Raw genomic sequence first — 27,235 nt, 5'->3', positions numbered from 1 at the left:
CTGCTATGAAGAGAATTGAAGCCAAAAAGATGGTTAGTCCAGATGACCTATGTGGGGGAGGAGATGTCTACGAGAGAGAGCAGTGGACTTATTAACCAGATTGTTTAACACACGCACTGGAATGGTTCGCAGCCGAGTGTGAAGTAGCGGGAATGAGGATCAGCACCTCGAAATCTGAGGCCATGGTTCTCAGCCGGAAAAGGGTGGAGTGCCCACTCCAGGTCGGGGAAGAGTTCCTGCCCCAAGTTGAGGAGTTCAAGTATCTCGGGGTCCTGTTCGCGAGTGATGGGAGAAGGGAGCCGGAGATCAACAGATGGATTGGTGCTGCGGCTGAAGTGATGCGGACGCTGCACCGGTCCGTCGTGGTGAAGAGGGAGCTGAGTGTAAAAACGAAGCTCTCAATTTACCGGTCGATCTACGTCCCTACCCTCACCTATGGCCATGAGCTGTGTGACCGAAAGAACGAGATCGCAGATACAAGCGGCGGAAATGAGCTTCCTCTGAAAGGTGGCTGGCCTCTCCCTTAGAGATAGGGTGAGAGGTTCAGCCATCCGGGAGGGGCTCAGAGTAGAGCCGCTGCTCCTCCACATCGAAAGGAGCCAGTTGAAGTGGTTCGGGCATCTGACAAGGATGCCTCCTGGGCGCCTCCTGGGTGAGGTGTTCCGGGCATGTCCCACCAAGAGGAGGCCCCGGGGCAGACCCAGGACACGCTGGAGAGATTATATCTCTCGGCTGGCCTGGGAACGCCTTGGTGTTCCCCCGGATAAGCTGGAGGAGGTGGCTGGGGAGAAAGAGGTCTGGGCTTCTCTGCTTCGGCTGCTGCCCCCCGCGACCCGGCCCCGGATAAAGCGGATGAAGATGGATGGATGGATCTTTCTTCATACTGAGAAAGTATGAAGCCATTGTATGACACTGCGATCTTTAGTGAGAGTGGGAGCAGGTGGAATAGAGCCTGAAGAAATGCAGGCATGCTTTGGAGAGAAGAGGAATGAAAGGTAGCTCATATTTCCATTGGAAGTGACCACAATGGACAGGATTAAAAATTAGTACATCAGAGGGACATCCATCCATCCATCTTCAGAGGGACAGTTCAGGTTAAACAATTTGGAGAGGAAGTTAAAGAAGAAGGGCTGAGATGGACTGGACATGTACAGAGTAGCGATAGTGAATATAATAGACAAAGAATATTGAATATGGAGCTGCCTATGACAGTTAACAGATTTAACTACAATGGTCAGCTTTTAACCATGTGTTTTGCCCTATAATATAAAGTTGTCTTTTGCCTACAGATGGATGATAGCGCAGAAAAAAAAAAGAATGTGTATCTACAACATAGAAAAAAAATTAATACACAGCTCCAATAAAAGATTTGCAAATTTTATCATTCTCTCGGCTCTTGAAGGAGGCGGTCGCACTTTCCCCCTCTCCCTTATCTTTCCTGCTTGGCTTCTCATGTCTTGTATAGTCTCGCTTATTCTCTAATCCTAAGAGAGTCTCCCAGACTTGTTCTCTAAAAACCTAAAGAAGAATTATGGATTTGATCAACTGGTCCCTTAACGGAATTGACATCTTCCTGGGCTTGGGAGAGCCCAATTGTCCTGCGGAGACGTTTGCTGCCGGATACTCGATGGTCGGTTGCGTCGTGTGTCTGGCGACACTCTCGATGGAGGACATTGAACGACATCTACCAGTTCGGAACTATGATAACAGAGTTCTGGCTGAATGGAGCTGGCTCGGACCTGGCTTATTGAAGAACAAGGAGCAGCTACAGCTGTTCAAAATCCCACAAGGCTGGCCGACATGATAGACGATGGGCAGGGCTGTGAGCACTCACACTGTGTTTTTTATTACGCAATATGGATGCGATCTTGGAGAAGCTCATGGCTCTGTTATATGGATAAGATCTTGAAGAAGAACAACGGGAATTGAGAGACCTGGTGACCAGTGACGGACATTAAACCTACTGTAAAACTGGAAGCAGTTTGTTCGGACTAACCAAAACAACTACCATCTTCATCTCATGTGGCCCCCCTGGCTCTAGCTGGATGCTCAAGGCAAAAGCTGAAGGGAATAACAAATTCTCCATTAGATAATAAGACTGTTTGTTGTGACTTTCTTCTCCCTCATTCAAGGCCACCTGCGTCGACGGAAGATTGTTGACTTTTGCCTAACTGGGTGAAGGGACACCTTCTCTCGGCTGAACACGGAACACACACACACATACGCATGTACACTGACACAGACCTACACTCACCCCCCACCCCTTCCAAACGCCTTCGAAGCTTAGTCTTCTATATTGTGAGATGTGATGATTCATGTGCTATGTGCTGAGCTTTTTTTTTTTTCTGTTCTCAAACTGATCTCCATGTTGGAGCTCAGCCTGGGAGGAGTTCTTTTTTTTCTCCTTGTCTTTCCTCATGTTGTGCATTTTCTATGGTTTCGGTGGTCGCTGCTTGTGTGGTCGACCGGCCAGTGCTACCTAGCCTGACCTGTCTCCCCAATGTGATGTTTGTGTATTGTATGTATGGTTGGCAAGGTATCATCTATCTTAATTGCCCCATGGGGATAGACAAAGTCTTTTTGACTTGACTTGATATCTAATATTAATCAGGCAATTAAGCATTTCACATGAACTGTTCACATTGTTGTGAGTAACAATTTTGCTGAACCTATCAGCTGCCAGTCAGGCTGCAGAGTGCTGCCTGCTGTGGCTTTCACATTTTGTGTTACCATGCAGTTTTTATTAATTTAAATTTTTGTCATTTTAACCTTTATTTCTGTGATATTCGGATATGTGTATTTCCCTTACTTTCTCCATATTTTGTCCTTATTGCCCGAGTATTTATAGAGCATTAGCGCACCCATTTTTCCAGATTTTGTTTCACTTGACTTATTTACCACCTGACTTATTGCTGTGCCTAGGGCTGTTCGATATAACGATATATATCGGATGACAATATAAAAACATCTATCGTTTCATTTTATGCTATCGTTTGTTTCGTGGTGTCGCAAAATAAACTCTTTACGGCAATATTTTTTCATCGTTTTGATGGTCACTCTAGTGGCTATATTAATTTCTTAAAGTTCTCTTATTCTTTTATATTTTATATAACCACACTATGGACGGACAAGCGCGTTTTTTATGCGTTGTGGTTAGCAACAACGACGGTAACAGCATCGCGTGTCCACTTGTTTATGTTCCACATAAACCTTTCACAATAAAGCTCAAGATCCTGTTGAGACTTTTCAAAATAAACTGACTCACGTGAAAGAGCAGATTATTTATGGATGAGAAGTAAAAAAGAGCCGCCAGGTGCTAAAAAATAAACCTTAGACTCAAACGTCAGAACAGGCTTTTCCTCGCAGCACGCCGTGTAATAAATACTCATTACTCACAAAGAAAACTGCGGCCGTTACAACTTATGTCTAAAAATGTATAGTTTTATGCATCGGTTAAAACACTGGACTCCAGGTACACGACGCCCATCTGGAAACACTTCACGCAAGTCAAGCTGCCCGAGATTCACAGAATTTAGAGAAAATGTTACATTTTTGTGATATATATAGTTATCGGGACGATAGAATTCTTATATCGGGATATGAGATTTTGGTCATATTGCACAAGCACAGCCCTAGCTGTGCCATTGCATTTACTCCTTAGATTTTTTGTTTGTGTCATAATACTTACACATTTTTGCTGTAGCAGTTTTTAAATGGTTGAAATATATTCATTTTACTGTTTTAATTTAGTCTGAGCGCCTTTTCAACTGATTCCATGGTTTTTGGCTTAAAGAACTTCACGTCCCACAATTGAGCGCGGCCAAGGAAGCCTAAGTCCGGAAACAAGGTTTTCAAAATAAAAGTACTTTTACAAAATGTAATTTTTGGGATATTTAAAATGAAATCCGTGTAACAAAGCATTTATACCAGCAATTATTTTATTTTAAATACACAGGAATGAGATATTTCCTCTCGCTAAAAATAGTAATACTGATGTTCTGGTTTTATTTTGTGGTAAAAAATAAAACCGGAGGTCATAACCATTATTTATTTCCTTCTGACTTTACATAGACAGGAAACCCACGCAGCAATGTTAAACGTTGAATGCCATTAAAGTCTGTTCACTTCGTGAGATGCCGACCGACAGATAATGTGCTGTCTTCATTATTATTACTTAGGGTAACAGTGATAGTGAGCTAGTACGGCAGCAGGAAGTGTTTTGTATAAATTTACGACGCATCTCTGCATGAACGGCCCAGTTAACTTCAGCTGACGTCAACAGACTCGAGGTGAGTTAAACCAATTAATAAATCATAATATAAAAACCGGCAACAGGTTAACGGAAACTAGACCCAGCTTCACTTCTACAGACTAGCCAAACGGATATCTGGAACTTACTAGCAGTTATTTACACTCACTAGTTAACTACGCTTACCTACCAGCGATTAACACTTTGACTTTTATACTACATAGTATCAAATTTCCACTAATGAAGCATTCCTAGTGTAGCAGTGGAAGTACCGAGGTATCTAAAATGTTATCTTCTTGAGTGTTCCGGGAATATTATCTGCTTTTCCTGCCATAACACCGAGAACAACCTGCATTTCTTCACTGATTCTGCATTAAACAGACTTTGAATGATTTGGGCACATTTGAGTTTTAATAGAAACACTTATCTGGCTACGATAGGTAATTATTGTGAGTTTACTGCTTTGTGGTTGGTGTAGAACCCCTTGTTCAACCATTTTTCTAATGCTAGTCTTTAAATAGCAAGGACATTGTATATTTTATTTATGCTACACTGCTTGGCCACCCAAAAAAAAGGTCACAGTCTAATATTTCATTGGACCGCCTTTAGCTTTGATTAGGCACCCTGTGGCATTGTTTTGATAAGCTTCTGCAATGTCAAAATATTTATTTCCATCCAGTGTTGCATTTTTTTTTTTTTTCATTAATTCTCAGTGGGGTTAAGGTCAGGATTCTGTGGTGGCGAATCCTTTTGTCAAAATGATGTCTCATGCTCCCAGAACCATTTTTTTCACAATTTGAGCCCGATGAATCCTGGAATATGCCCGCTTCATCAGGGAAGAAAAAACCCATTGATGGAATAACCTGGTTATTCAGTATAGCAAGGTACTCAGCTGGCCTCATTCGTGGAGCATATACTTTCGCTGAACCTAGACCTGACCAACTGCAGCAACCCCAGATCATAGCACTGCCCCCATACGCTTGTACAGTAGGCACTAGGCATGATAAGTGCATCACTTCATCTACCTCTCTTCTTACCCTGATACGCCCCTCGCTCCGGAACAGGGTAAATCTGGACTCATCAGACCACATGACCTTCTTCCATTGCTCCAGAGTCAGAATCTTTATGTTTCCTAGAAAATTGAAGTGCGTGTGAAAATGATCTTGCTTTCACTATTAAACCTAGCCCTGAGTTCTGCTATTGTTTTTCTTCCATTTGAATTCACCAGATGTTTAAGTGATCACCGATTACGATCATTCAGGATTTTTTTTCCGGCCACATTTCTTCCTCGAAGATGATAGGTTCCCACTATCCTTCCACTTTTTAATAATGCATTGGACAGTTCTTAACCCAATTTTAGTAGTTTCTGCGATCTTCTTAGACGTTTACTCTGCTTGATGCATGCAAATGATTTGACCCTTCTCAAACACACTAACATCTTTTCCACGACCACGAGATGTTTTTCGACATGGTTGTTTATGAAATAAGAAGCAACTCATTGCACCAGTTGGGGTTAAATAACTTGTTGCCAGCTGAAAGTTAATCGCCCATGCAGTAATTGTCCAATTGGAGGCTCTTACCTATTTGCTTAGTTAAATCCAGGTGGTGACTTTTTTTGGCCAGGCAGTTTATAAGCTTCTACTATCATGTTTTGTGTGGGCTAAAGCAATGATGCTTCTGACCCTTTGATTCTTTCACTGCATTGCTGCTTCCCCCTTTTCTCTCTAGCTATGTCAGCAATCGGCAGGCAAGTTGTACTCCAACTTTGTCTCCTTTAAAAAGAAAAAGGGAAAAAAAACCTGCAAAATTTGCCTAACATGTGACATAGTAAGTTCTGCCTAGGTCAGCTTTTAATCATGTGTTTTGCCCTATATTATAAATTTGTCTTTAGCCTACAGATGGATGATAGTGCAGGAAGAAAGAATATGTATCTACAACATAAAAAAATAAATAATACACAGCTGCAAAAACACATCTGCACATTTTATCAATATGTAATATTACACAGCCAGTTGAGCATTTCACATGAACTGTTCAAACTGTTTACACTGTTGTCAGTAACAATTTTGCTGAACATGTCAGCTGCCAGTCAGGCTGCAGTGTGCTGCGTTTTCACATTTTGTGCTTACCAAGCAGTTTTTTTTTATTAATTTTAATTTTTGTCACTTCAACCTTTATTTCTGTGTTATTTGGATATGTGCATATCCCCTTCTTATCCAGATTTTTTCCCTTATTGCCTGTGTATTTATAGGGTGTATTAGCACACCCAGATGTTCAGCTAACTACATTGGCAGTGAAGCTCAGGCAGTATCTAACAACTGTTCTTATGTGACACTTTAGGATCCATCCTAGTCACCTCACGTGAGCCGACATTCCTGATTTGAAGCTTCACTGATACGCCAACATGTCTAACATGGACTCTGTCAGAGTGCGGGTCTTCTCTCTGAACTGCTGGTCAGTGGCTGTGGTTTGTGGAGATTCTTAATGCATTGCTGTGATACACCCATTAAAAAATAAGTCATGCTCCATGCGCTTTATTTTTGCAGGGGGATCCGATATCTAAGCAAATACTGTCCACAGCGCTATGCCATGATTGGTGAAATGTTGTATAAGGAACAGCATGATATTGTGTTACTGCAAGAGGTAGGTGGAAGCCAGCTTACAAAACGGTTGATTGCAGACTCACTGTTCTGATAAAAACAGAGACTCTGCAGGTCATACATGTGTTGGGAAACTACATGTTTGTTTGTTTGTTTTTTTTAATTTCTCATCTGTACAGCACCACAGTGGATTTTAAATAAAATATTCAATATGTGATTGATGTACAGGAATTACACCTATTTTTATACATAGTCTCCCATTTTCAGAGGCACCGCCTCGGACTGACTGGGCTGTTGAAGAATATCTTATTTCTTTGCCTCAGAAACTCTTGTTTGCTTTTGCAGCATCATTTGTGATCAGTTTAACAGCTTTTGAGCTTTTGTCTGAATCTGAGCAGAATACAACCCTATAAACCTTAGAATTCAGAGTGCTAATTCTTTTAGCAGTCACGTTATCAAACACTGGCAGCCATAAATGCCATAGCATTGCCTCCACCTTGTTTGACAGAAGATATTCTATGTTTTGGATCATGAGCTGTTCCTTTCCTTCTCCATACTTTTGACTTCCAGTCATCATGGCACAAGTTACTCTTGGGTTCATCTGTCCAAAGAATCTTTTCCAGAATTATGCCAGCTCCTGTAGACATTTTCTGACAAAGTCTAATCTGGTCTTTCTCTAATCTTGTGTAATCAACAATAGCTCGTTGTACAGCTAGTTTCTATTCATGACCTTGATAATGATACCTCTGCCTCCTCAAGACGTGTTTTGGTACTGCTGAGCTGGCCAGTGTATTCTTTCTTTTTAAAATGATATCATATTGTTGATTTTGCTACACCTGTATGTTTTGCTGTCCCACCCATTGGTTTGTTTTGGTTTCACCCTCCTTCACTTGCATTAACAACATACAAGAGGCCAATGAAAACATACAAGATTGAAATTTCAATGCTTGGACTCAATTCCTGCTTTATTTGTTGTGAATCAAAAAGGGAACATGCCTCAACTTGCCATGGTTAAAGTCTACACTTCAGTCTCATCTGGACTGATTTAAAATTACAAACAGTCCCTAACAAATTGTAGGCTGCAGTGCAAGGAAAGTAATTTGACCATAAGTTATAAATTAAAATTAGACATGGGTAAATACTCGTAATAATGTGTGGTATTCAACTTTCTGAGTGACATGCAAATGTTTTTACAGGTGTGGAGTGAGAAAGACTATCTCTTCTTGAAAAAGAAACTTGCTTCTTGTCACCCTCACTCTCATTACTTCAGAAGGTAATGTTTCTGCCGTCTCACACAAAAGCTCACTGTGAAATAGTTTCTCTAATTTTTAACCTTGAACATCTCAGTCTGAGATTAAAGGTCGTGATTGGTCATATCTTCAAAAGGCCATAATGTCTTTATCTCTGTAAAATGTGCTTGCATAACATATATATATGTGTGTGTGAGAAGTTCACTGAAACTATCAAGGGTTAACTTTTTCTCCTTAATTCTTCCTTGACCTCCATACAAAAGAACAAGACTGTGATTAAGCTAAGGTTCTACCTTTCTAATCCCCTCTGTAGCTCACAAAAATGTCAACTCTAATAGATAAGTTCTCACATCTGTTGCAGATACTACCGATTTGTACTTAGACTAAGATACTGTTGAACTACATGGAAACCAAGTACATGAGTCATTATTTATAACTTTTTGTCACATGTTTCTTTTGCAGTGGCGTCATAGGCAGTGGACTGGCCATTTTCTCCAAACACAGAATCCGCGACACATTTCTTTATCGCTACTCACTGAATGGTTATCCTTACATGGTAAGTCTGGAGAGATGGAGATGGAGAAAACGGTATCTTGTACTCGTGTTTATCAACAAATAAAAAATCTTCTGTAAGAGTTGCACCTTTAAAATTCACCAAAGTAAAACACTGCATCAACAATAGTAAAATTACTTGTTTGTGCTAAAAGGCTTTAACTGTATTAAATATATTGTGAAATTGTAATTGATTTATAAATGTGTGAACAGACTTTTTGAGTAGACATTAGGGGAGTAGCTCATTTAATTACTGTATTCACATACTTCGAAAATAGTTTTTTTTTTTGTTAGCAGTAATTTTAGTTGTTTTTCTTTTGCTATTGCTCTATGTGAGAATGCACAACTTTAAGAAATAAATAAAACATGCAGCAGAACCAGGAGCAACAAATGTTAGGTAAATACCAAACTAAAAATAGCTGTTTTTTATTAGGATTGTAGTTAAGTATATGTAACAAAGAATTCAATTTTTTGGCAAAACCCTAATAGCACGACAGTATTAGTGTCAACTTTTTTCCCCCTGCATTGGCTTCATGCAAAATTATCTGTACTCTTCATATCACCCTTCGTTTTCACTGTTTATTCTCAGTTGTTATTTTCCTTGTTAATTAGGCTCACCATGGAGACTGGTTTGGTGGTAAAGCTGTTGGCATGGCTATCCTAAACCTCGGCAGCCTGACTGCAAATGTCTATGTCACTCATGTAAGGTTTCATAACAGCAGTTTTCAGCCCTAACTGTACATGATTTTCTATTATTGATCAATGTGCTGTTGTCCTTGTGTACTGATTTTAGCTGCATGCAGAGTACTCCCGAGAGAAGGACTCTTATCTACCTCACAGAGTGGTTCAGGCCTGGGAGCTGCAGCAGTTCATTCGGTAGTGTGCCTTTGCTTGTTTCTTTATATTTGTTTACATATTTACTAAAATGTTTGAAGTAATATTACAAGTAACATTTATCTAGTTTGTAGAATACAATGACTAACATGTTTGTTTGTTTGTTTGTTTGTTTTCTGTGCTTCTTAGCCACACCTCTGCTGGTGCAGATGTGGTTATTGTTGGTGGTGACCTCAACATGCACCCTCAGGACCTTGGGAACAGACTACTGAGGGCTTACACTGGACTGCAAGACTCTTATTTAGAAACAGCTAAATTTGATGTATGTAGAAGTATTAATCTGTATTCAAACAGTGAGTGCAGTAATGAAATCAAGTACCTGTTTTTATTTATGTAGATCCTTGCAGATTTTAGTGCATTTAAATTTACATCACTTCAAGTTGAAATACGAGGCACAGTGGCAGTCATAGAGTTGCCATGCATGCAGTTATGCAGGCTCTAACACATTTATTTTGATGCAATAGGAAGTTGGACCATAAAGTCTTGGCTATTCATTGTGGTTCTTAGAGCTGCACACAACAGATTGGCTCAAAAGTAGCTTTGCTACTGTGTCATTGTGGTCTCATATCTTAAGGTCTGAGCTGCAAAGTAAAATGGTATTCAAGAAATGCCAGGGTTGTAAAAGTAGAAGCAGCTTTCTGTTACACTTTGGTTTTATGTAAATTGAATTTAAGCAAGTTTTTTTTTTTTTTTTTTTCTTGCAGGGATGTGAGAATGGTATGACTCTTATAGCAGACAACCCTTTTATTAGTAAAAAGGAGCTTGTACCTTTTGAGAAGGGGATTCGAATCGACTACATACTATTTAAGGTGAGTGAAAGCAGCATGTCATCTGATGATTTTCATAAAGCCACGTAACTGCTAAAGCATGATTGCCCTCTTGTTATTCCCAGGGTTCTTCAAAAGCCGACATCCATTGTGATTCCATGTCCACTACCAAAGGCTCCGTTCCCAACCATCCTTTCCCATACTCCGACCATGAAGCTCTCACTGCTGAACTGAGGCTGGAGCCGCACACTCCGGCTGAAACAGGAAGTGACAGAAAATTGAAGAATAAGGACTCTACTACAGGTATCTGCACACTCCATGCCAGCAGGTTGTCTCATGTAAAGGTGATTGATTGTCCAATTACTTTGGTATAAATTATTCAATAGAAAATCCATTTTGATTCCTCCACTTTTACCTATCAGAGCAATTTTAATCTGTCAGACAAGAAAGAAAAAGAAATAACAGCCCTAGAGAAGCTCTGTAGCCAGGCTGTATTGCCAGCTTTAAGTATATGCTGGTGTTTTGTTTTGTTTTCTGGCTGCTCTTCCAAAAGGACTATTCCAGGCCACATGTTGTAATTTCATCCATGGTTAAATTGTGCCAGGAACAGTGGGTTAAATAACATGGAGCACAGTGAATATTTAATGTTCTGTTGTAACAATAATCCTGTCCAGTATAGAGCTTGACTCTTCAACACTTTCTGCAGTGCTTTGCTCTCCAGCTTTGTACTGGTATAAAGGCTCCACTCTTTCTCGTGTCTCTCTTTCATGGACTTAGGGAAACTGGCTGAACTGGTTGACATTGTGACTGAGGCCCGCACTGAAGTCAAAGTGGGCTTGCACTGTGCTGAGAGGATGCGCTACACAGCAGCACGCACTGGAGTGATGGGGCTGGCTCTGCTGTTCCTGGAGCTGGTCATCGCCGCGGTGCCCTACTTAGCTCTGGGAGCAGAACAGCCTTTCCCTCGTACCTCCTTCTACCTGCTGGCTGTGCTGTGCTTTGCCATTCTGCTGACCACCTCCATGTTGTACATCTTTTACACAATGGAGCTGAAATCACTTCAGGGGGCTGAAGACCAGATGAGGCTGGGTATAGGTAGTCTGCAAGAGAAGCTTAAGGGCTTTTGTCTAGCTCAACTTCATAATCCCTCAGGAAGGCCCCCAGAGGTTCAGGAGCCCGGTGCCTTTGAGCCAGAGGAGTAATGCAGAGGCCAAGAATGTCAAAGTGGAAAAGGCGACTTTGAAGTCACTTTTATAGTGAAAATGTGAGGAGCTTTGCTCCCCTGAATATTTTAGTTTTGGAGATTTATATTCATATTGCAGAATCAATCATAATTGAAATGCTTCTCTGAAAGTAGTGCAGGGCACATGCATTGACATTATATACTTTTATATAGAGATCTGTAGGCTTTTATTACACCTAGATTTCACTTGATGTACCTAGAATATACAAATGTACTGTAATGCTTCTGTGCTGTTATGCTGAAGGTCATTAAGTCTGACCATTTGTGTTTTTTAGCCTCAGGTCCGATTTGCATTCCACCCACCAGTAGATTCACCGGGACCATTTTTTTCTGTTTTTAATTTAACGCTTCCCTTTTTTGAGTTTAATAATCAACTGCACAGAGATTATGGTTCCAGGTTGAGTTTGACTGGGTCTTTAATGTGTTAAATACATGAAGAAAGTAGCTCTGTGGTTTCCATTGCAATAGAAGACACAGACACTCCACATGTAGGAGGTTTACGTTTCAGTCAGTAATATTTTTCCTCTACAACAGCACTTGTCAGGATCCTTTGTACTGTAGATAAAGGAACCAAGTCTGTATGCATGTATCATTTGTCATGCTCTCTGTTTATAGTGTCTTAATCTTAAAGACAATCTACACTCCTCTCATATGTTCAAGTATAGATTGAAAATACTGAAAATGTTCTGCTCTTGACTTTGACCTCCTTTGGTCACATTTTTACAAAGCACAATATACCACAGAAAATAAAAACAGAATACATCAGTTAGTGTGCAGTGCACTTTGTTGATTAACCTGGTGAACCACTTCCCTATAGTTTTGCTAGGAGATTGCTTAATATGTTACATTGCTAAAATACCATGTTGTAACTCAAGAGTTTGAACGTTTACTCTCACCTCAGTGAAGAAGAAGCACTTCGCAGTTCTTAAGTTCATTATGATTTATAGAATTTCAGATACTTGATGTTCATTCCAACTGGAAACTGTGATGGGCATGATCATGAAAGCAATAATAAAGACTTTATGCACATGCTTATGAACTGCTGTGGCTCTATGTAGACCTGACAAGTCGTCAGGAGATGGCGTCTGACATTTCAAACTGTAGTTTGTATTCCCTGAGATTCACATATTCACCACTAGAGAGCAGTCAAAGTACAGTACAGTACAGTGCCAGAACAGGTCTTTCTCTAAGTATGTCATTGATTTAAAAAAAACAGCCTTCACAATCATAAATATACCAGACAACGGCTGTGAAAACAACAAAGCCAGTGAGAACATAAGAAGCCGACAACCTAACATGATAGATTAGATGCCAGCTCACACCTTTAGCATGCACAGCAGACAAGCTCAGACATGGGTGTGGTGCATTCAAATGCTCCCCCCCCCCCACTGCAAATATGAATAATACATTAACTGCACACAAGGTAGAAGTTTCAAAGTTGAAACACAAATATGGCATATGTTTAAGACGCGCTGACATGTAAGGTGTTGTACACCTGTGCAACTTTGATTAAAACTGTATGTTTGGAAGTTATTCTGTTGCACTTTCCAAAATCTAATTAATAACCTTCCATAAATGATATAGGTATACAACTCATCAGAACTGGTTTGAAATTTTCGCTCCAACAAAGTGATAGCCTGGCGTTTGTAAAATGGAAAAAGGATACTGGTAATGTAAATGATAGTCTCAAAAGGCTATTTACAGACTTTTGTTGTGCAAAAGGAACTTGTATTGTAAATTTTAGCAAACATGTAAGTAGCACCTTATCAGTTGTGCTTTTTTCTTGTGAGTTATTATTAGTCAAGTTATATTATCCTGTTATGGGACATATTGCACACAATATAAGTCAACAAAGTCACCTGTTTTGTTTAATACTTTTATTTCTTTTGCAGCATGCTGTAGAAATTGCAGCCTTTTCCGGCTTTCTCTGTGCTCAAGGAGGAGGAAAAAGAGCGTGTGAACAGGTCTAAACATGGGTTAACTTCACTCAACACTTTCTTTTTCCTTACCCTTATTTTCTTGACTTTAGTTGGCAACAAAAGTCTTGTTTCCATGACACAAACAACACAACATTTAATCACTCAGTTATTCAATCAGTTTTTACTCCTGTGATTGTTTTTAAGCTGATATCTTTTGAGTGAGTGCCTATTGACCTTTTCAGTTCAAACAGTGTGTGTGTGTATGTGTGTGTGTGTGTACAAGTTCACTTTGCTGACATGTGTGCTTTAAATCTAGTATTTTCTCTCGTTGTCATAGGTTTTGGTTAAACAAAAACTAAACCTGGCATTCATTTCTAGGTGAATAATTACTTGCAGCATAACTACAACGAAGTTACATAAAGTAGAAATATTCGATGACAAATAGACTGCTTCACTGTTATTATTTTCCAGTACTTTAAACGCGCCTATGTTATGTTCTTTGCCAGACTGTTTCTTATGCTTGTATGTTAAAACAACAGAAAAAAGTAAAAGTGTCACGCTACGGCAGTCCTGTTGTCCTATTGTGTCCGCATGGGCGCGGTTTATTGCGCAGGGCAGGGCAAGGTGCGCCTTTCTTCAGACTGCACGTTCGGCGGCTGTCGAATTTCACTTATCTCCCGCGGAGCCGTCGGGACATTTAGAAAAATGTCGAAAGGAAACCCGTTAAAATCTGTCATTTCCATCGGGAATGTGGACGACACGTCACTTGCGATGCCGTCGGTTAACCAGAACCGAAGCGCACAGCAACGTGTCCTGGAGCAAGTTCAAAGTATGAAGCGGACAAAGTCGAAGTCCAGCACCAGCAGCAGGAGTGGATCTACTTCTTTGTCTCCAACAAGTAAGATCAGCCACGACACCCAGAGCACAGATACAGCTTTGGACGCTTAGGAGTATCAAGGAGGAGATCTTGGAGATTGTGAACCTGAAAGTGAAAGAAAGCAGTTAAAAACGTTGACCCTGTCGTCTTCTTCAGGACTGAAAGGCTAGCGTGTAGAAAGCCATTCAAGAAACGTGTTTCCCCCGTTTGGGTTTAAGACCGTTTAAGGTCTATACAGAACACAAAACCATCTCTCCTTAGTCCCTCAAGACGAAATTCATAACTTTTTATGTTCGAATATGAAGCCAACATAAACCAAAACTTCATATTAATATGATAATCATTTGTAGATGTTTTTGTTGATAATATTCTGTTTTTAATTACAGAGAAACTGTAGCTCAAGCTGAATAATACAATGCATCAAAGCAAAATGAAAAATTGACTTTTTGTTATGGTTATAACAAGAGAATCAGTCTTAGAATGCCTTGCTATTGGTTCTCCAAGTCTCTGGATTCTAATATTTTTCTGAAAGATTACCTTATGCATAGTGTTTGATTGTGCTGGAGAGTACTCGACATCAGCTCAACTTCAGCTTTGAATTAAGATAGCATTTGATTTGTTGCATTTTCATGCTTATTCATCTGATCATTGAGCCCTTGTGTTCCATGGGTGCATCGTCAGGTCAGGAGAGGAGACCCCTTGCATCAGGATAGAATTTTTTTTTAATAACTGATAAATTGCTTAAAGGCTTCAGTATTCTTGTTTTCATCCTGTTTTCCCCCCAGTAGTACTGAGAAGGCATTTAAACATAATTTAGGCTTTTTTGTTAACAAAATGTACTGGTTGTGCAACTGAATGTACAGCATAAACTGCAAAGAAATATTAATGTCACCTCTGATCTGTGTACTTTTAAATCATATCTACTGCTACTACAAAAAAAGAAACAACACAAGCAAATCACATACCTGTGTTTAAAATATAAGAAATATTTTGAAATAAGAAAGATAGGTGCAAATTATTTAAGTTATTATAGATGTTGTTTTTGACATAGCTCAGCTTTACTATACCACAGGAAGTATGACAAATGTTCATTTACTATAAAAAGTGTGGGGAGGAAATAATATTTATTCACATTATAACATTTAACAAAGATTGGATTTTTATAAGAGACGCTACATAACCTAAATACAATTCACAAACTGGGGATTCAGAGTATCGGTGCAATAGAAATGACAATATAAGCCTGTGTAGCTTTAAAGACAAACGTAAGATTGTTATGAACCGCAAATACTGCAAAACTGACCTTACAGAGCTACAATAGGATGCACTTCAGAAATAATTTGAGTAATGTCAGCAAGCAAGTCCAGCACAGCACAGTCTGCAGAGTGTGCACATAAAGGTCAGTAAACAAATGGACACTTGTTCAGAAGCCTAACTAACTAACAGAGTGCAATCAGTTGTTATGAGGAAAGGCGTAATAGAGTTAAAAGAGAGCGCACACAGTGAAGCTTTCTTTCAGGAAGAAACCAAAAGTTAGTGGATGTCACATGTGTAGTGTTACTTTCTCACAGAATTTAATACATGGATTCATAAAATGAGAGTTCCAGTGTGACCGTTACATGTTTAAAGACAAGAACCCTTATAGACGCTGATATGTTTATGCTCCCACTTAAGGCCACTGCTTTCTACTAGGCTGAAGTGTTGTCTAACTTTTATTTCATTTCCTTCTTTTTTCTATCAGCACGGTAAATTTATGCATAAACACTACATCAGATATGCTGACAGGAAACAAGAAGTTTAACTTTTTTTTGCTAAAGGCAAATGCTGTAAATTGGTGATCATAAATCAGGTGATTATTGTACTGTTTTACAGCTTAAGAATGTCTACATTTCTCCTCAGGCCCTTCGTATGACTCTGTGTTTGAAGAAATTCCGAAATCACCGCAGAGCACAAATGGAATTATGCTTCTCAAGAATGGCTACTCTAGAAGTGTAAGATTATGAATATCTTTTTTTTTTCACTATTTGTAAACACAAATATTTTGTGGCATTTAGGAATGATTCCTGACATTTTCGGAATTGTGGCAAAAAACTACCAAAAGACATTATTTATATTAGAGCCTTATTTTAGACTGTATTAAATTTTAAAAAAATACCACATACATTATATCATCTTCTTTTATTAGTATTAATATTATTGTTTTTGTTGTTTAATTAGTGGCACTATTATCAAAAATGTATTTATATTTTTAAAAAATAAAAGAATTCTTAAATCAACCATCAGATAGTGGGTGAATGAAATATTCCACTGAGACACATTGTGGGACTTGTTGAGAACGAAATTGTGTAACAATGGTCAATCATTAACCCTTTGAGGGTTGGATTCAAAATCACACATCAAGTTTAATCTTGTTTCCTTATTTTTTTTTTACGTGTATTTTTGGAATCATTCCAGAGTCAGAATATTTTTGGAGACAAGTCTTGTGGGGTAATTTTTGCTCAACACCCAAACCTTCTAAAATCTTACCTGCATTGCTATCTTTGGGAAGTACTGATTTATCATTATTTTATTATTTTATTTCTTTTATGTATATGTATAGATGTAGCTATCTATCTATGTAAATATAAGGTTTGAATAGAAAACGTGAAGACACAAAAATTGTTTTCAGATCCTTCCAGAGGCTCCTCCCACAAAAATCTATTTAACAGCTTGCCAGGCATTACACCACAGGGTTGCAAACCAAAATGCTCTTTCACAGTTTGATTTGCTCCATGCGAGTCTCAGTGCTGGTAAAATAAGTCTTCGTGACACAGTAATATATTTGATTGCAAACACATGTATCTTTTTTGTGGCTCTGCAGCTCAGCTATGAGAAAAACAGTACCCAGCAAAAAGCCAACATCTCCCAGGGATCCAGTGCGAACAGATACACAGTATCTTCTGCCTATCAATATAAGAGTCACTATGCCCCAGTTGGGCCTATGGGAGCCGGTCAGAGCAACAGCAGCCGCAGCGAGCCCAATCTGGTATTACATCAGCGCACTGTACCATCGCGTTCGGGCCCATCAAAGAGAATCCAAACCACGAAGACTGGTGCCAGCAGGTCACAAAGCGGCACCAGCCAGTTTATAACGAGGACCACGGTACCCCCACCACAGTATGCTGCAAATGGTCAGACTAAAGCAAACAATCAGTTCATATACAGCCGAATAGACACAGTTAAATCCCCAAAGCTGATCGTTACCGAGCCTTCATTCAAAAGCAAAATGGATTCTGGGTGAGTCGGAAAATACAGTTTATCATTTCCTGAATTTCACATTTAAATTTTATGTTATGATTAAACAAAATTGCTAATAAAAAAACAAATATCTAAATATTTTTTTCACAGCTCCAATGGAAATGCCAAAATTGATAAAGTTGATATTACTATGAAGGAGGCTGTGGACTATCTAGCCAGTGATGAGGAGACGTATCAGCACTGTGGAGCTTCCTACATCCAGCACAACACTTTCATTGACGACAAAGCTAAAGAGGAGGTAGCTTACCTCATTCTTAATATGTTCTTAATATGTTCATATGTTTTTATCTTATCTTGCTGTGGTGTTGGAATGCTTATCATTTCCTCCTAAGTGTAACCTGGATCAGTATTGCTTTTATGAGACATGGCAAATGACAAAGGTGAAGGAAATGCATGGAATATGAATCACTTGTGTTACAGTAAAAAGCACCTTCAGCTGACTTTTGTGATGTGGTGCTATATAAATAATCTTTTATTTGATACTCTAAAAAATTGCAACTGGCATATTACCAAAACCAGTTAAACTTAAAATCCTTCAGATTTCAGTCATAATTTATTCAGTGACGCTTTATTGGATTTGTAGTAGCAGTGAATGCAGTTTCCAATTACAGCAAATGCTGAGTAGCCGTTAAATTATACCATTGTTAAAATGTACTTTATGGTCTTTAATAATGCAATCATTTTATATTAAGCTTCACATGGATTCAATGCTAAATGATCACTTGAACAAAAATCATTTTCTTTCTAATAAAAAAATGATTCCAAGCTGCACTTATCCTGAAGTCATGTGTTCCCACAGGTCTTAAAGCTTAATGGCATTTCTCCGTTGGTGAATCTGCTGCGCAGCCCCAGTTTGCAAGTCACCTCTACAGTCTCAGCTGCTCTTCGTAACTTGTCCTTCAAAAACGAGAAAAACAAAGAGGAGATACAGCGCTGCGGTGGCATCACGCAGGCTGCTGCTCTGCTCAAAGAGGCAAACTCTTTAGAGCTACAGAAACAGCTGACAGGTACATATTATCACACTGAAATATGCACCTCTATACAAACGGACACACACCTAACCAAACAAGTCTGACAGGGAGCCACTGGTGTGTAGTATTACATAACAGTGTTTACATACTCATCAAGTTCTGGCACATTATATATGTTTACTGTTTTTCAGAGGAAACTACCCAAACGGCTTTCATTTAGGTGCAGTTAAACAAAGATTCTGTAAATGTGTTGAAGAAGGAACAGTTAACTCTATGATTGCATCTGAATAACACGTAAAATAGTAAAACAGTTGAGAAAACAGCCAAATACATATATAAACCTAAACCTATAAAATCAGCATGAATTCTTTTATATTTTTTGCGACAGGCAGTGATTGACTATTTCACTCAAAAAAATAACTCTTTGACTGAAGATAAAAAAATCATGGAAAGAATTTCCACGTAATTAAATTGCTTATTTTAGCATTATGCAATTCTGTTATTGCAACTTGATGTACTTGAGTTGGACTAACTTGCATAATTAATGATGAATCAACTGTTTTACTACAGTTGAGTCCAACTTAATTTAACTGAGTTGATCCAACCCATGCAAATTACGTTAGTGCAACAAAAATGCTTAATCGTGATAGAAAGCCATTTATTAATGTGGAAATCATTTTACGTTCATTTAAAGAGTTGTTTTTTTGGAGTGTTCAACAAAGTGTAACAAAGTCTAGAGTCTGGTTAACATAAACTGTTAATGGATTTATAATAACTTGCACTCCTCTTATCTTTACCAGCGTTACAGTGATGCTGGGGCCTATCCCAGATGTGATAGGGTGGGAGTCAGAGTACTGGACAGGTCACCAGTCTATCACAGAGAGACAGACAACCATTTGCACTCATGTTCACAGATATTTTAGAAACTTCAATTAACCTAACTTATGCATGACTTTAACTGTGGCAGGAAACCAGAGTACCCAGAGAGAACCCACTGCAAGACCTTCTTGCTGCGAGGCAACGGTGCTAACCACCGTGCCACCGAGCTGTCAATCTAGACTTAAAAAAATAGGGAAACTATGATTACAAGGCTTTATATAGAATTTTCTCTACGTTTTTGTCCTTTACAGGTTAAACCGCAATAAATAGCTAAGGCATATATACGTAGTGTGTGTATGGTTGTCTGTCTCTTCTAACCCCAGTGATTTTCCTGTGGTTTGAACTCTTGTGTGATCTTGTGAATTTTGTGAATACAGGCAACTAACCACTCTTACTAGATTGTATCATGTCATCTTAACAAGAATAAATTAAGTTGCTGGATTTCATGCAGATCCTACATGATTTAATTACGTTCACCACAGAAACATGAAATTATTTTGTTCACATTACAAGTTTGAATTTTGTAAATGTAACAACCACCCAATTTCATTTTTTTGAGTGCTGATTGACATTTTGATCTAACCGGTCATGTTTCCTTATCTTTCCAGGTCTTCTGTGGAATCTGTCTTCTGTAGACCATCTGAAGCCAGAGCTGCTGAAGAGTGCACTGCCCGTTTTAATGGAGCGTGTAATTCTTCCTTACACAACAGGTCCCAACCAGCTCAATGGGAACAGTAAAGATGCTGACATCTTTTTTCACACCACAGGATGTCTTAGGTAAGAAGAAGCATGTTCTAGCGGAGCATCACCAATGAATTCATTGCTTTTCCTTTACTGTTTTGTGTTTCTGAGCAGTGAATACATATCAAACAACCAGTAAAGTTTGCATTATGTAACAATCTTTTATAATTGTTTTCCTTAATTACTGATTTATTTTACTGGGTTATAATGATATGAGATAGAGAAGGTTGGTGATAAACCAAAGGCAGCATAAAACTGTGTAAGAGTTGGCTTCCTTCACATGTGAGAGGTCTTAAATAATCATTATGGAGGTGAGATTTACAGATTATACACTGACCAGGCACTTTTTTAAGTACACCTATTCCACTACTTAACATAAATATCCTATCAGCCAGTTACATGCAGCGACTAAGTGCATTCAGGTTTGTAGACACAATTAACAGGATCTGCTGAAGCTCAAACTGAGCATCAGAATGGAGAGGAAAGATGACTTCAAGTGTGGCATGGTTGTGGGCAGATGGGCCGGTCTGAGTATTTCATAAACTGTTGATCTACTGGAATTTTCTCACACAACCATCTCTAGGATTTACAGAGAATGGTCCAAGAAAGGGAAAATATCCAGTGAGCCTTCTTGATGGCTCAGAACAGAGTTGAATGCCCTGGCTTCTTTCAGCTAATGAAGCAACAGAAACTCAAATAACCACTTGATACAACCATGGCCTGAAGAACATCACCTCTGAAACCGTAGTACATCGAATGTTAAAGCACATGGGCTATAACAGCAGAAGTCCACACCAGGTTCCACTCCTGTTGGATAAGAAACTGAGGCTACTGTGTAGACAAACTCACTGAAATTGGATAAAAGAACATTGGAAAAAATGTTTTCTGGTCTGTCTTGATCCCTACTGCAACACTTAAATGGTAGTGTCAGAATTAGCTGTAAACAGCATAAAAACGTAGATCCAGGCTGCCTTGCATGAACAGTTCTGGCTGCTGAGGGTTTCTGGGATATCATCTTTGCACGCCTTTGGCCCCTTAGTAACAACTGAACATTATTTAAACACTACAGCCTTCTTGAGTATTGTTGTTCCATTGTTATAATGGATGCACACAAGGTAGTTTATTAACTCAAAAATCTGTTTGAGTCAATTTGAACATGTGTTTAAAAAATATGTATGAGGTTTTTTTTAAGGTAAGCTAGCTTCTTTATCAGGGTTGCTCAATGACTCATTGGGGTTGCTGCTTTTGAAGGATTGTCTTCAGAGGTCTGTTGTAATTGTTGGTAATACATTGTAATCTAATAACGTAGAGTATGATAGGGTATCAGCTAAAAACATGACTCCAATCTAAAGAACCTGCCTGACTTCCTGTATTATTCTACATTGCAGCTGTTTGTTTTCTGTTTTAATAATGACTGTACAGGATTAACATTGTTTACTTTTAAGGTAAGGGTTCGATTGTTCTTAGATGTGATTTCTTTCAAGGGAATTCTTGATACCTTTTCTGTGAGGCCTTGTGTAACTGCTTTAGTCTGACAGATAAACACAGTGGAGTACATACAATGACTGAGTAAAGTATTTATATACTTTGCTTGTACTTTCACATTTTTACCAATATTAAAAAGTAGATGGGTTTGCCAACAGTATTTCTTACTCTGGGGTGTCTAATTAGCATGTATCTTGTGTTTTAATTTCAACAGAAACCTCAGCAGTTCTAAGCAAAGCTACAGACAGACAATGAGAAAATGTCGGAGTCTGATCGACTGTTTGGTCGCTTATATCAAAGAGTGTGTGCAAACAGGAAAAGAAGATGATGAGGTAAACTGTGTGAAAAGCATTGTATATGTAAGTTTTGCATAACATACTATAGAGAAAGCAGGGTAACTGCTGTGTTCAGCTTGTACATATGTTTTTAGAACCTAGAAAGTTCTCAAAAAGTGCTATGTTTTGTTTTGTTATGTAATCAAATGATCTTAAAGAACCATCTGTCATGTTACAGTAATTTTCCATAATAACTCATGATGTAATTATTATAATTATTGAAAATCTGTCTCCATTATTCTATGTTTATTATTGTAGGGTTACAGTATAAAGCGCCTTGATGCAAATGTTTTGATTAGGTGCTATGTCAATAAAAATTCATTTGAATTCATCTTTTTTATTAGTTTACATTGCACATGTTTCATGTCAGTGAACTCAATGAACTCCTATGTGTGACTGTTATCGTCTCTATGTTTTCCCCTGTTGAAATCAGTCAGCCGAAAACTGTGTGTGCATCCTGCACAATCTGACATTCCAGCTGGAGGCCGAGGCTCCTGAGCTGTTCATCAGGATCAATGCTTTGGGTAAAAACATATACAGGAGCAACAGCCAGGACAATATCAGTCCCATCGGTTGTTTCAGCACTCGGAGCAAATCACTAGAACGTGAGGTGAGAAAGACAAATGCACATATTAGAATGGATAAAGTCCTAAGTAGTACTTTTGAACTATCAGAAGTAGTTTAAAACGTGCCTACAAGTACCTGTCAGTCTTGACAGAACCTGTTGTTCCTACCTTTCCCCTCTGCTGGAAGGGTGACAAATGATTTATCACTTGTACCAACATTATAGAAGTCATTAATAATTCCAGTGTTTGAAATTGACAGTGACAGTGGGAAACTTTCCGATCTGGCTCCTAAATGTCTGTGATAATTGTAACCTTATACTTCAGTCTGTTTCTCATTTGATAAAACTTTTAGAGCTGATTCAAAACAAAACTGACATGTTCTTGTAAAAAAAAACCCCAAAATAAACTAAGAGACAGAATCTTCTTCAAACATTATTTTGGGTTTGTATGTCAGTTTTTAAAGTCACATCACCTGAAAAGCATATTAGCACTTAAAGAACATATTTTTTTTTATCCTGAATAGAACTAAAAGCAAAGGTATATTTATTCAAATAATTAATCAATAAGAGAAATACACTTAGCATACCGATCAAGTTAATTTAATTTGACCAGATTCTATTAAATGTATTGTTTTACATTTTACTCATGCAACAAAATTACATGTAAAGTTGAAAAATTACTTAAAATCAATGTTTTTTTTTCAGTGTATCTGAAACTGATGCTTAGAAAATGGTTTATATCTTCATCTCACCATCTCAATAGTTATTTAAAAAATGTTTACTCAAAAAGCAAAAAACCACAGTTCTTAGACATGCACGGAAATGACTAATCCAATAGTCACAACAGAGACTGAGAAATCTTTTAATAGTCTTCAAATCTCGTAAAGGCGTGTCCCCTTGGTACATCTCCGACTTTCTCTTTCACGGTTGGCTTATAACCCAAACAGACCTCTAAAATAAATCTTTTAACAATAAACAAAATTGTATTAAACATTTTGTAGAGTTGCTACATGATTTTTGGGGGTGGAGGGATGAATTGTTGTGTGGTGTACTTGACCCTGTGATGAAATGGCTTTTTTTTTTATGCATTTTTACTCATGATTTTTCCTTTAACTTAAAGTACATTGACATCATCTGTGATAAAATGTGCTGTATAAAAAAAAAAATCCAAATAGGCACATTAATAAGGAGAGCACGCAGGATGGGTTTCAACGTGTAGTACCGTATTGCAGCGGTCTCCAACCTTTTTTGCGCCACGGACCGCTTTATGCCCGACAATATTTTCACGGACCGGCCTTTAAGGTGTCGCGGATAAATACAACAAAATAAAACTAGTACCGGTACCGAAAAAAAGAAAATTTATTCATAAAACACTTGAAAAGACCCAGGAAAACCTAGTTAACGATAAAAACGATAACAAAATAACGCTGAAAACCGATAAAAACCCTGAAAACCATACATTTCACACCTGAGCCTCAACTCTCGCAGCCCGGCACCAAACGACTCACGGACCGGTCCGAGGCCCCGGGGTTGGGGACCGCTGCCGTATTGCATTCAATACCATCACTTTTTTCTGAATTGCCCAGATTTACTTCATGTTCCTGCAAAAATTGTTATGCACACTGTGAGTCTCCACTACTTAAAAACAATCACCTGTATTTAGAGATTAAAAAATGCTTTTTCAACTCATTTATGGAGGACAATTTAGTAGGCCAGAGATAGATAAAGATCTTGCTCTCTTTCTTGTCCAGTATCATTTTGACTTCCCAGTTATTGAAGAGTCACAACCTGCTGGGGCAAGCTGGCTGTTTCATTCCAAAACCCTGGAGAGTTACCTGTTTTTGCTTGGCTCTAGCCAGCGAGAAGAAACACGGGAAGCCTGTTGTGGAATATTGCAGAGTCTCACTACACAGGAAGGCCTCGTAAGGAGAAATATGTTACAAATAGTTGTCTAACACTGATAAAATTTTCACTTGTCTTTTAAACTTAATTTTGGTTGCATCTACAGCTGTCATGTCATTTGCTGAGTTCAGAGGCTGATATGGGCTCTTGTATTCACAGGTCTCCAGGGCAATTGGTCAAACCATTGTACAGAAACTGAATGGGCTTCAGGTTATCAGTCCCCTCTTGAATTCAAAAAAAGTCAACCTGCAGAGGAGCACAGTGGATTTAATAGCCAACTTGACAAAGAACCCTGTCCTGCACAGTGCCATCAGTAAGAATTGGTTTTAATTCAAAATCTTTATATTTGCCTTTATTGTGTACTTTATTTTAAATCTAAACAAAAGGCATTTTACTCTTAATTTTATCATCCTAAAACAATAGAATAGTCTTTACCGTGAAATTTATCATCCTGAAAAATCCTTTGCAGCTTTACAAATGTTAGTTTGTGTTAAACAGTGAGGGGATTTTGTTTATCTTATCATTAAAGGTCGTAAAGGGCTTCCAGAGCTGCTGGTGATCCTCAGCAATGGCACCACGGGAGGGAATGAATCTGATGATACTCTTGCCATGGCCTGCCAGGCTGCCAGCTGCCTGTTTATGAGGAATCCCGAGATGAACAAGAACTTATTAAACAACAAGCTGATAAGCTCCCTGAACGATCTCAGCAAAAACATGTAAGATTCTTTGTTTAACTGCAGAGAAGTTGGTGGTTTGTATATGACTTAAATAAATAAACAAACAGGTTTATTTAAGCTGTGAGGAATATCTATGATTTGTTTGGAATTTGTTTTTGTAAATTGTACATGCTTTCAATCCAGTTTAAACACTTCCTTCCCCTCTCTCATAGATACTTCCCTAAATCCAGCAAAGCGTCAGCCCTGTTTCTCTGCAAACTTTGGTCAGACAAAGATTTACAAAGCTTCCTGAAACGGGTGAGTGCTAAGATCTGTCATGTTTGGGTGTGTCCTCCGATTATCTTACCTTAGACTCCACACCTCCCTCGGGTATTTGTGAGAATCACATGTAGAAAGATTGAAGGATTAAAATGCCAGCTTAAAAACGACTGAGACATGAGTGATGTAGCTGAGGAATCCCGCAGCTCAGGTTTTATAAATCACTTGGGGGACTTTGTTTGCACATGTTTGTTGTCAAGATAAATCATTTTTTACCTTTGCCATTAAAGCAAATGAGGTAAATGTTTGAGTTGAATGCACCACTTACTGTTAGACGAGTGTATTGACCGATGCAGAACACTCATTTATATTTAACTATTTATCCTGCAGCAAGGGATGAGCAAGTCCTTATTTGTGAATGACATCACCATGGCGGTACAGCGGTCACTTCAGGTTGTTGATTAACAGCTTATCAGACCTCTGAAAGTTGTTCAGTGAAGTAACTCACCTGCAATGTGTCTACACACCCACAGGACATAAAATCACAGAAGCAGAGTTGCAACATTTCCCATTTCATCCATAAACTCTACATAGTGCATCCATGAACAAATCACTACATGATCTTATATATGATGTAAATTTCTGTTTCCTTGTTGGAATATGGGTGAAAGTCTAGTACAATAAGAGCGAAAATGCAGAAAGTGCACACTTTTATTTGCTTTTCTCATTTTTAATGCTGTCATGTCATGTTTTTATATACAGTTTGTGTCCAAGCCTTCACTTTGGAACCGTGAGCTTGCATAAATATAGAGTGACACAATGCCTCGGCTTTCATCTCGCACTAAAATGTGTGTCATAGCATGTAATGCACATGTAAAAAATTTTGACAATGCATAACATAACCAAATAAAAATAAATGATATTCTGTTAGCATGGCTGCTGTAGGACATTTGATGTGTATCTCCATTTGTAAATACAACTTTTGCTGTTGGGATGTCCATCTATTTCATATGTATGATTGCCATTTTGAAATTAGCTAGCTGTATTGAACACAGTACTGGTAATAAAGCTGAAATAAATATATTCTTTTGGCTGCAAAGGTAATCCAAGAATTTTGAGTAATTCTGAGTCCTTTTTCACGGTCACTGGTTCAGCATGAAGAAGTTTCCAATCTCATTCATGTCTTGTCACACCCCTTGACTGCAGTTTGAAATGCTTCAGGACAGATTAGCAACTCATCTCTCACATTCTGTTTACTCCACCCCTATGATTTATTTTATTAATCCAGGCACTGCAGCTGTTGTTGCGCTCACTCTATTATATAACTGTTGACCAGATTTGAACTTTGGTCGTCCACATTTCAAACCACATAATCCACTGAACAGCCATGAGGGGATTTTGGGTCCGTGGGTGTTATTTAGATTTAGACTTCTGGCACAGCTGACCTTTTTTTAAATAATCACTTCATTGTACACTGGAGATTTATGTGTCTGAATGTGTTCATTAATAAAAAGCTTGTATTACTGTGAGAATGCATCAACCTTATGTGGATGTCATATGTCAAAAGCCACAAATAAAACAGCATGGCAAAGTAAAAGTAAACTAACTGGAATCTGTCACATAAAACTATTAAGTCCAGTTTGGCAAAAACTACAATCTGGCTTCATTAAAGCAGGTGTGGCTTTTATAACTATCATAGAGTTGGTATTCATCTGTAAGTTCCCACGAGTGCTGGAGCCACAGATACAAATGCTACATCCATTTTGTTAGATAC

The 27,235-nt window shown here is 38.6% G+C and overlaps 2 protein-coding genes across 2 annotated transcripts; both read left to right on the top strand.

Annotated features, from left to right (window-relative positions):
* Window positions 1-4,116: 4,116 nt before the first annotated feature.
* On the top strand, window positions 4,117-12,590 carry smpd2b (sphingomyelin phosphodiesterase 2b). The gene is made up of 11 exons (XM_040006674.1): window positions 4,117-4,289; window positions 6,590-6,703; window positions 6,796-6,892; window positions 8,046-8,122; window positions 8,562-8,655; window positions 9,264-9,353; window positions 9,445-9,527; window positions 9,675-9,807; window positions 10,250-10,354; window positions 10,438-10,615; window positions 11,090-12,590. The coding sequence occupies exons 2-11, from the start codon at window positions 6,654-6,656 to the stop codon at window positions 11,512-11,514; spliced, it is 1,332 nt and encodes a 443-aa protein (XP_039862608.1). The 5' UTR covers window positions 4,117-4,289; window positions 6,590-6,653; the 3' UTR covers window positions 11,515-12,590.
* Window positions 12,591-14,018: 1,428 nt separating this feature from the next.
* Window positions 14,019-26,990, top strand: pkp1b (plakophilin 1b). The gene is made up of 13 exons (XM_040006601.1): window positions 14,019-14,372; window positions 16,251-16,342; window positions 17,212-17,627; window positions 17,739-17,886; window positions 18,448-18,655; window positions 20,107-20,275; window positions 21,939-22,056; window positions 22,493-22,669; window positions 24,376-24,546; window positions 24,686-24,839; window positions 25,056-25,242; window positions 25,416-25,500; window positions 25,852-26,990. The coding sequence occupies exons 1-13, from the start codon at window positions 14,066-14,068 to the stop codon at window positions 25,924-25,926; spliced, it is 2,307 nt and encodes a 768-aa protein (XP_039862535.1). The 5' UTR covers window positions 14,019-14,065; the 3' UTR covers window positions 25,927-26,990.
* The last annotated feature ends 245 nt before the right edge of the window (window positions 26,991-27,235 follow it).

Source organism: Simochromis diagramma, unplaced genomic scaffold (assembly GCF_900408965.1).
Source record: "Simochromis diagramma unplaced genomic scaffold, fSimDia1.1 OVJJ01000320.1, whole genome shotgun sequence".
Lineage (NCBI taxonomy): Eukaryota > Metazoa > Chordata > Actinopteri > Cichliformes > Cichlidae > Simochromis > Simochromis diagramma.
The sequence above is the reverse complement of the archived record's forward strand: the minus strand, read 5'-3'. Positions and strand labels throughout refer to the sequence as shown.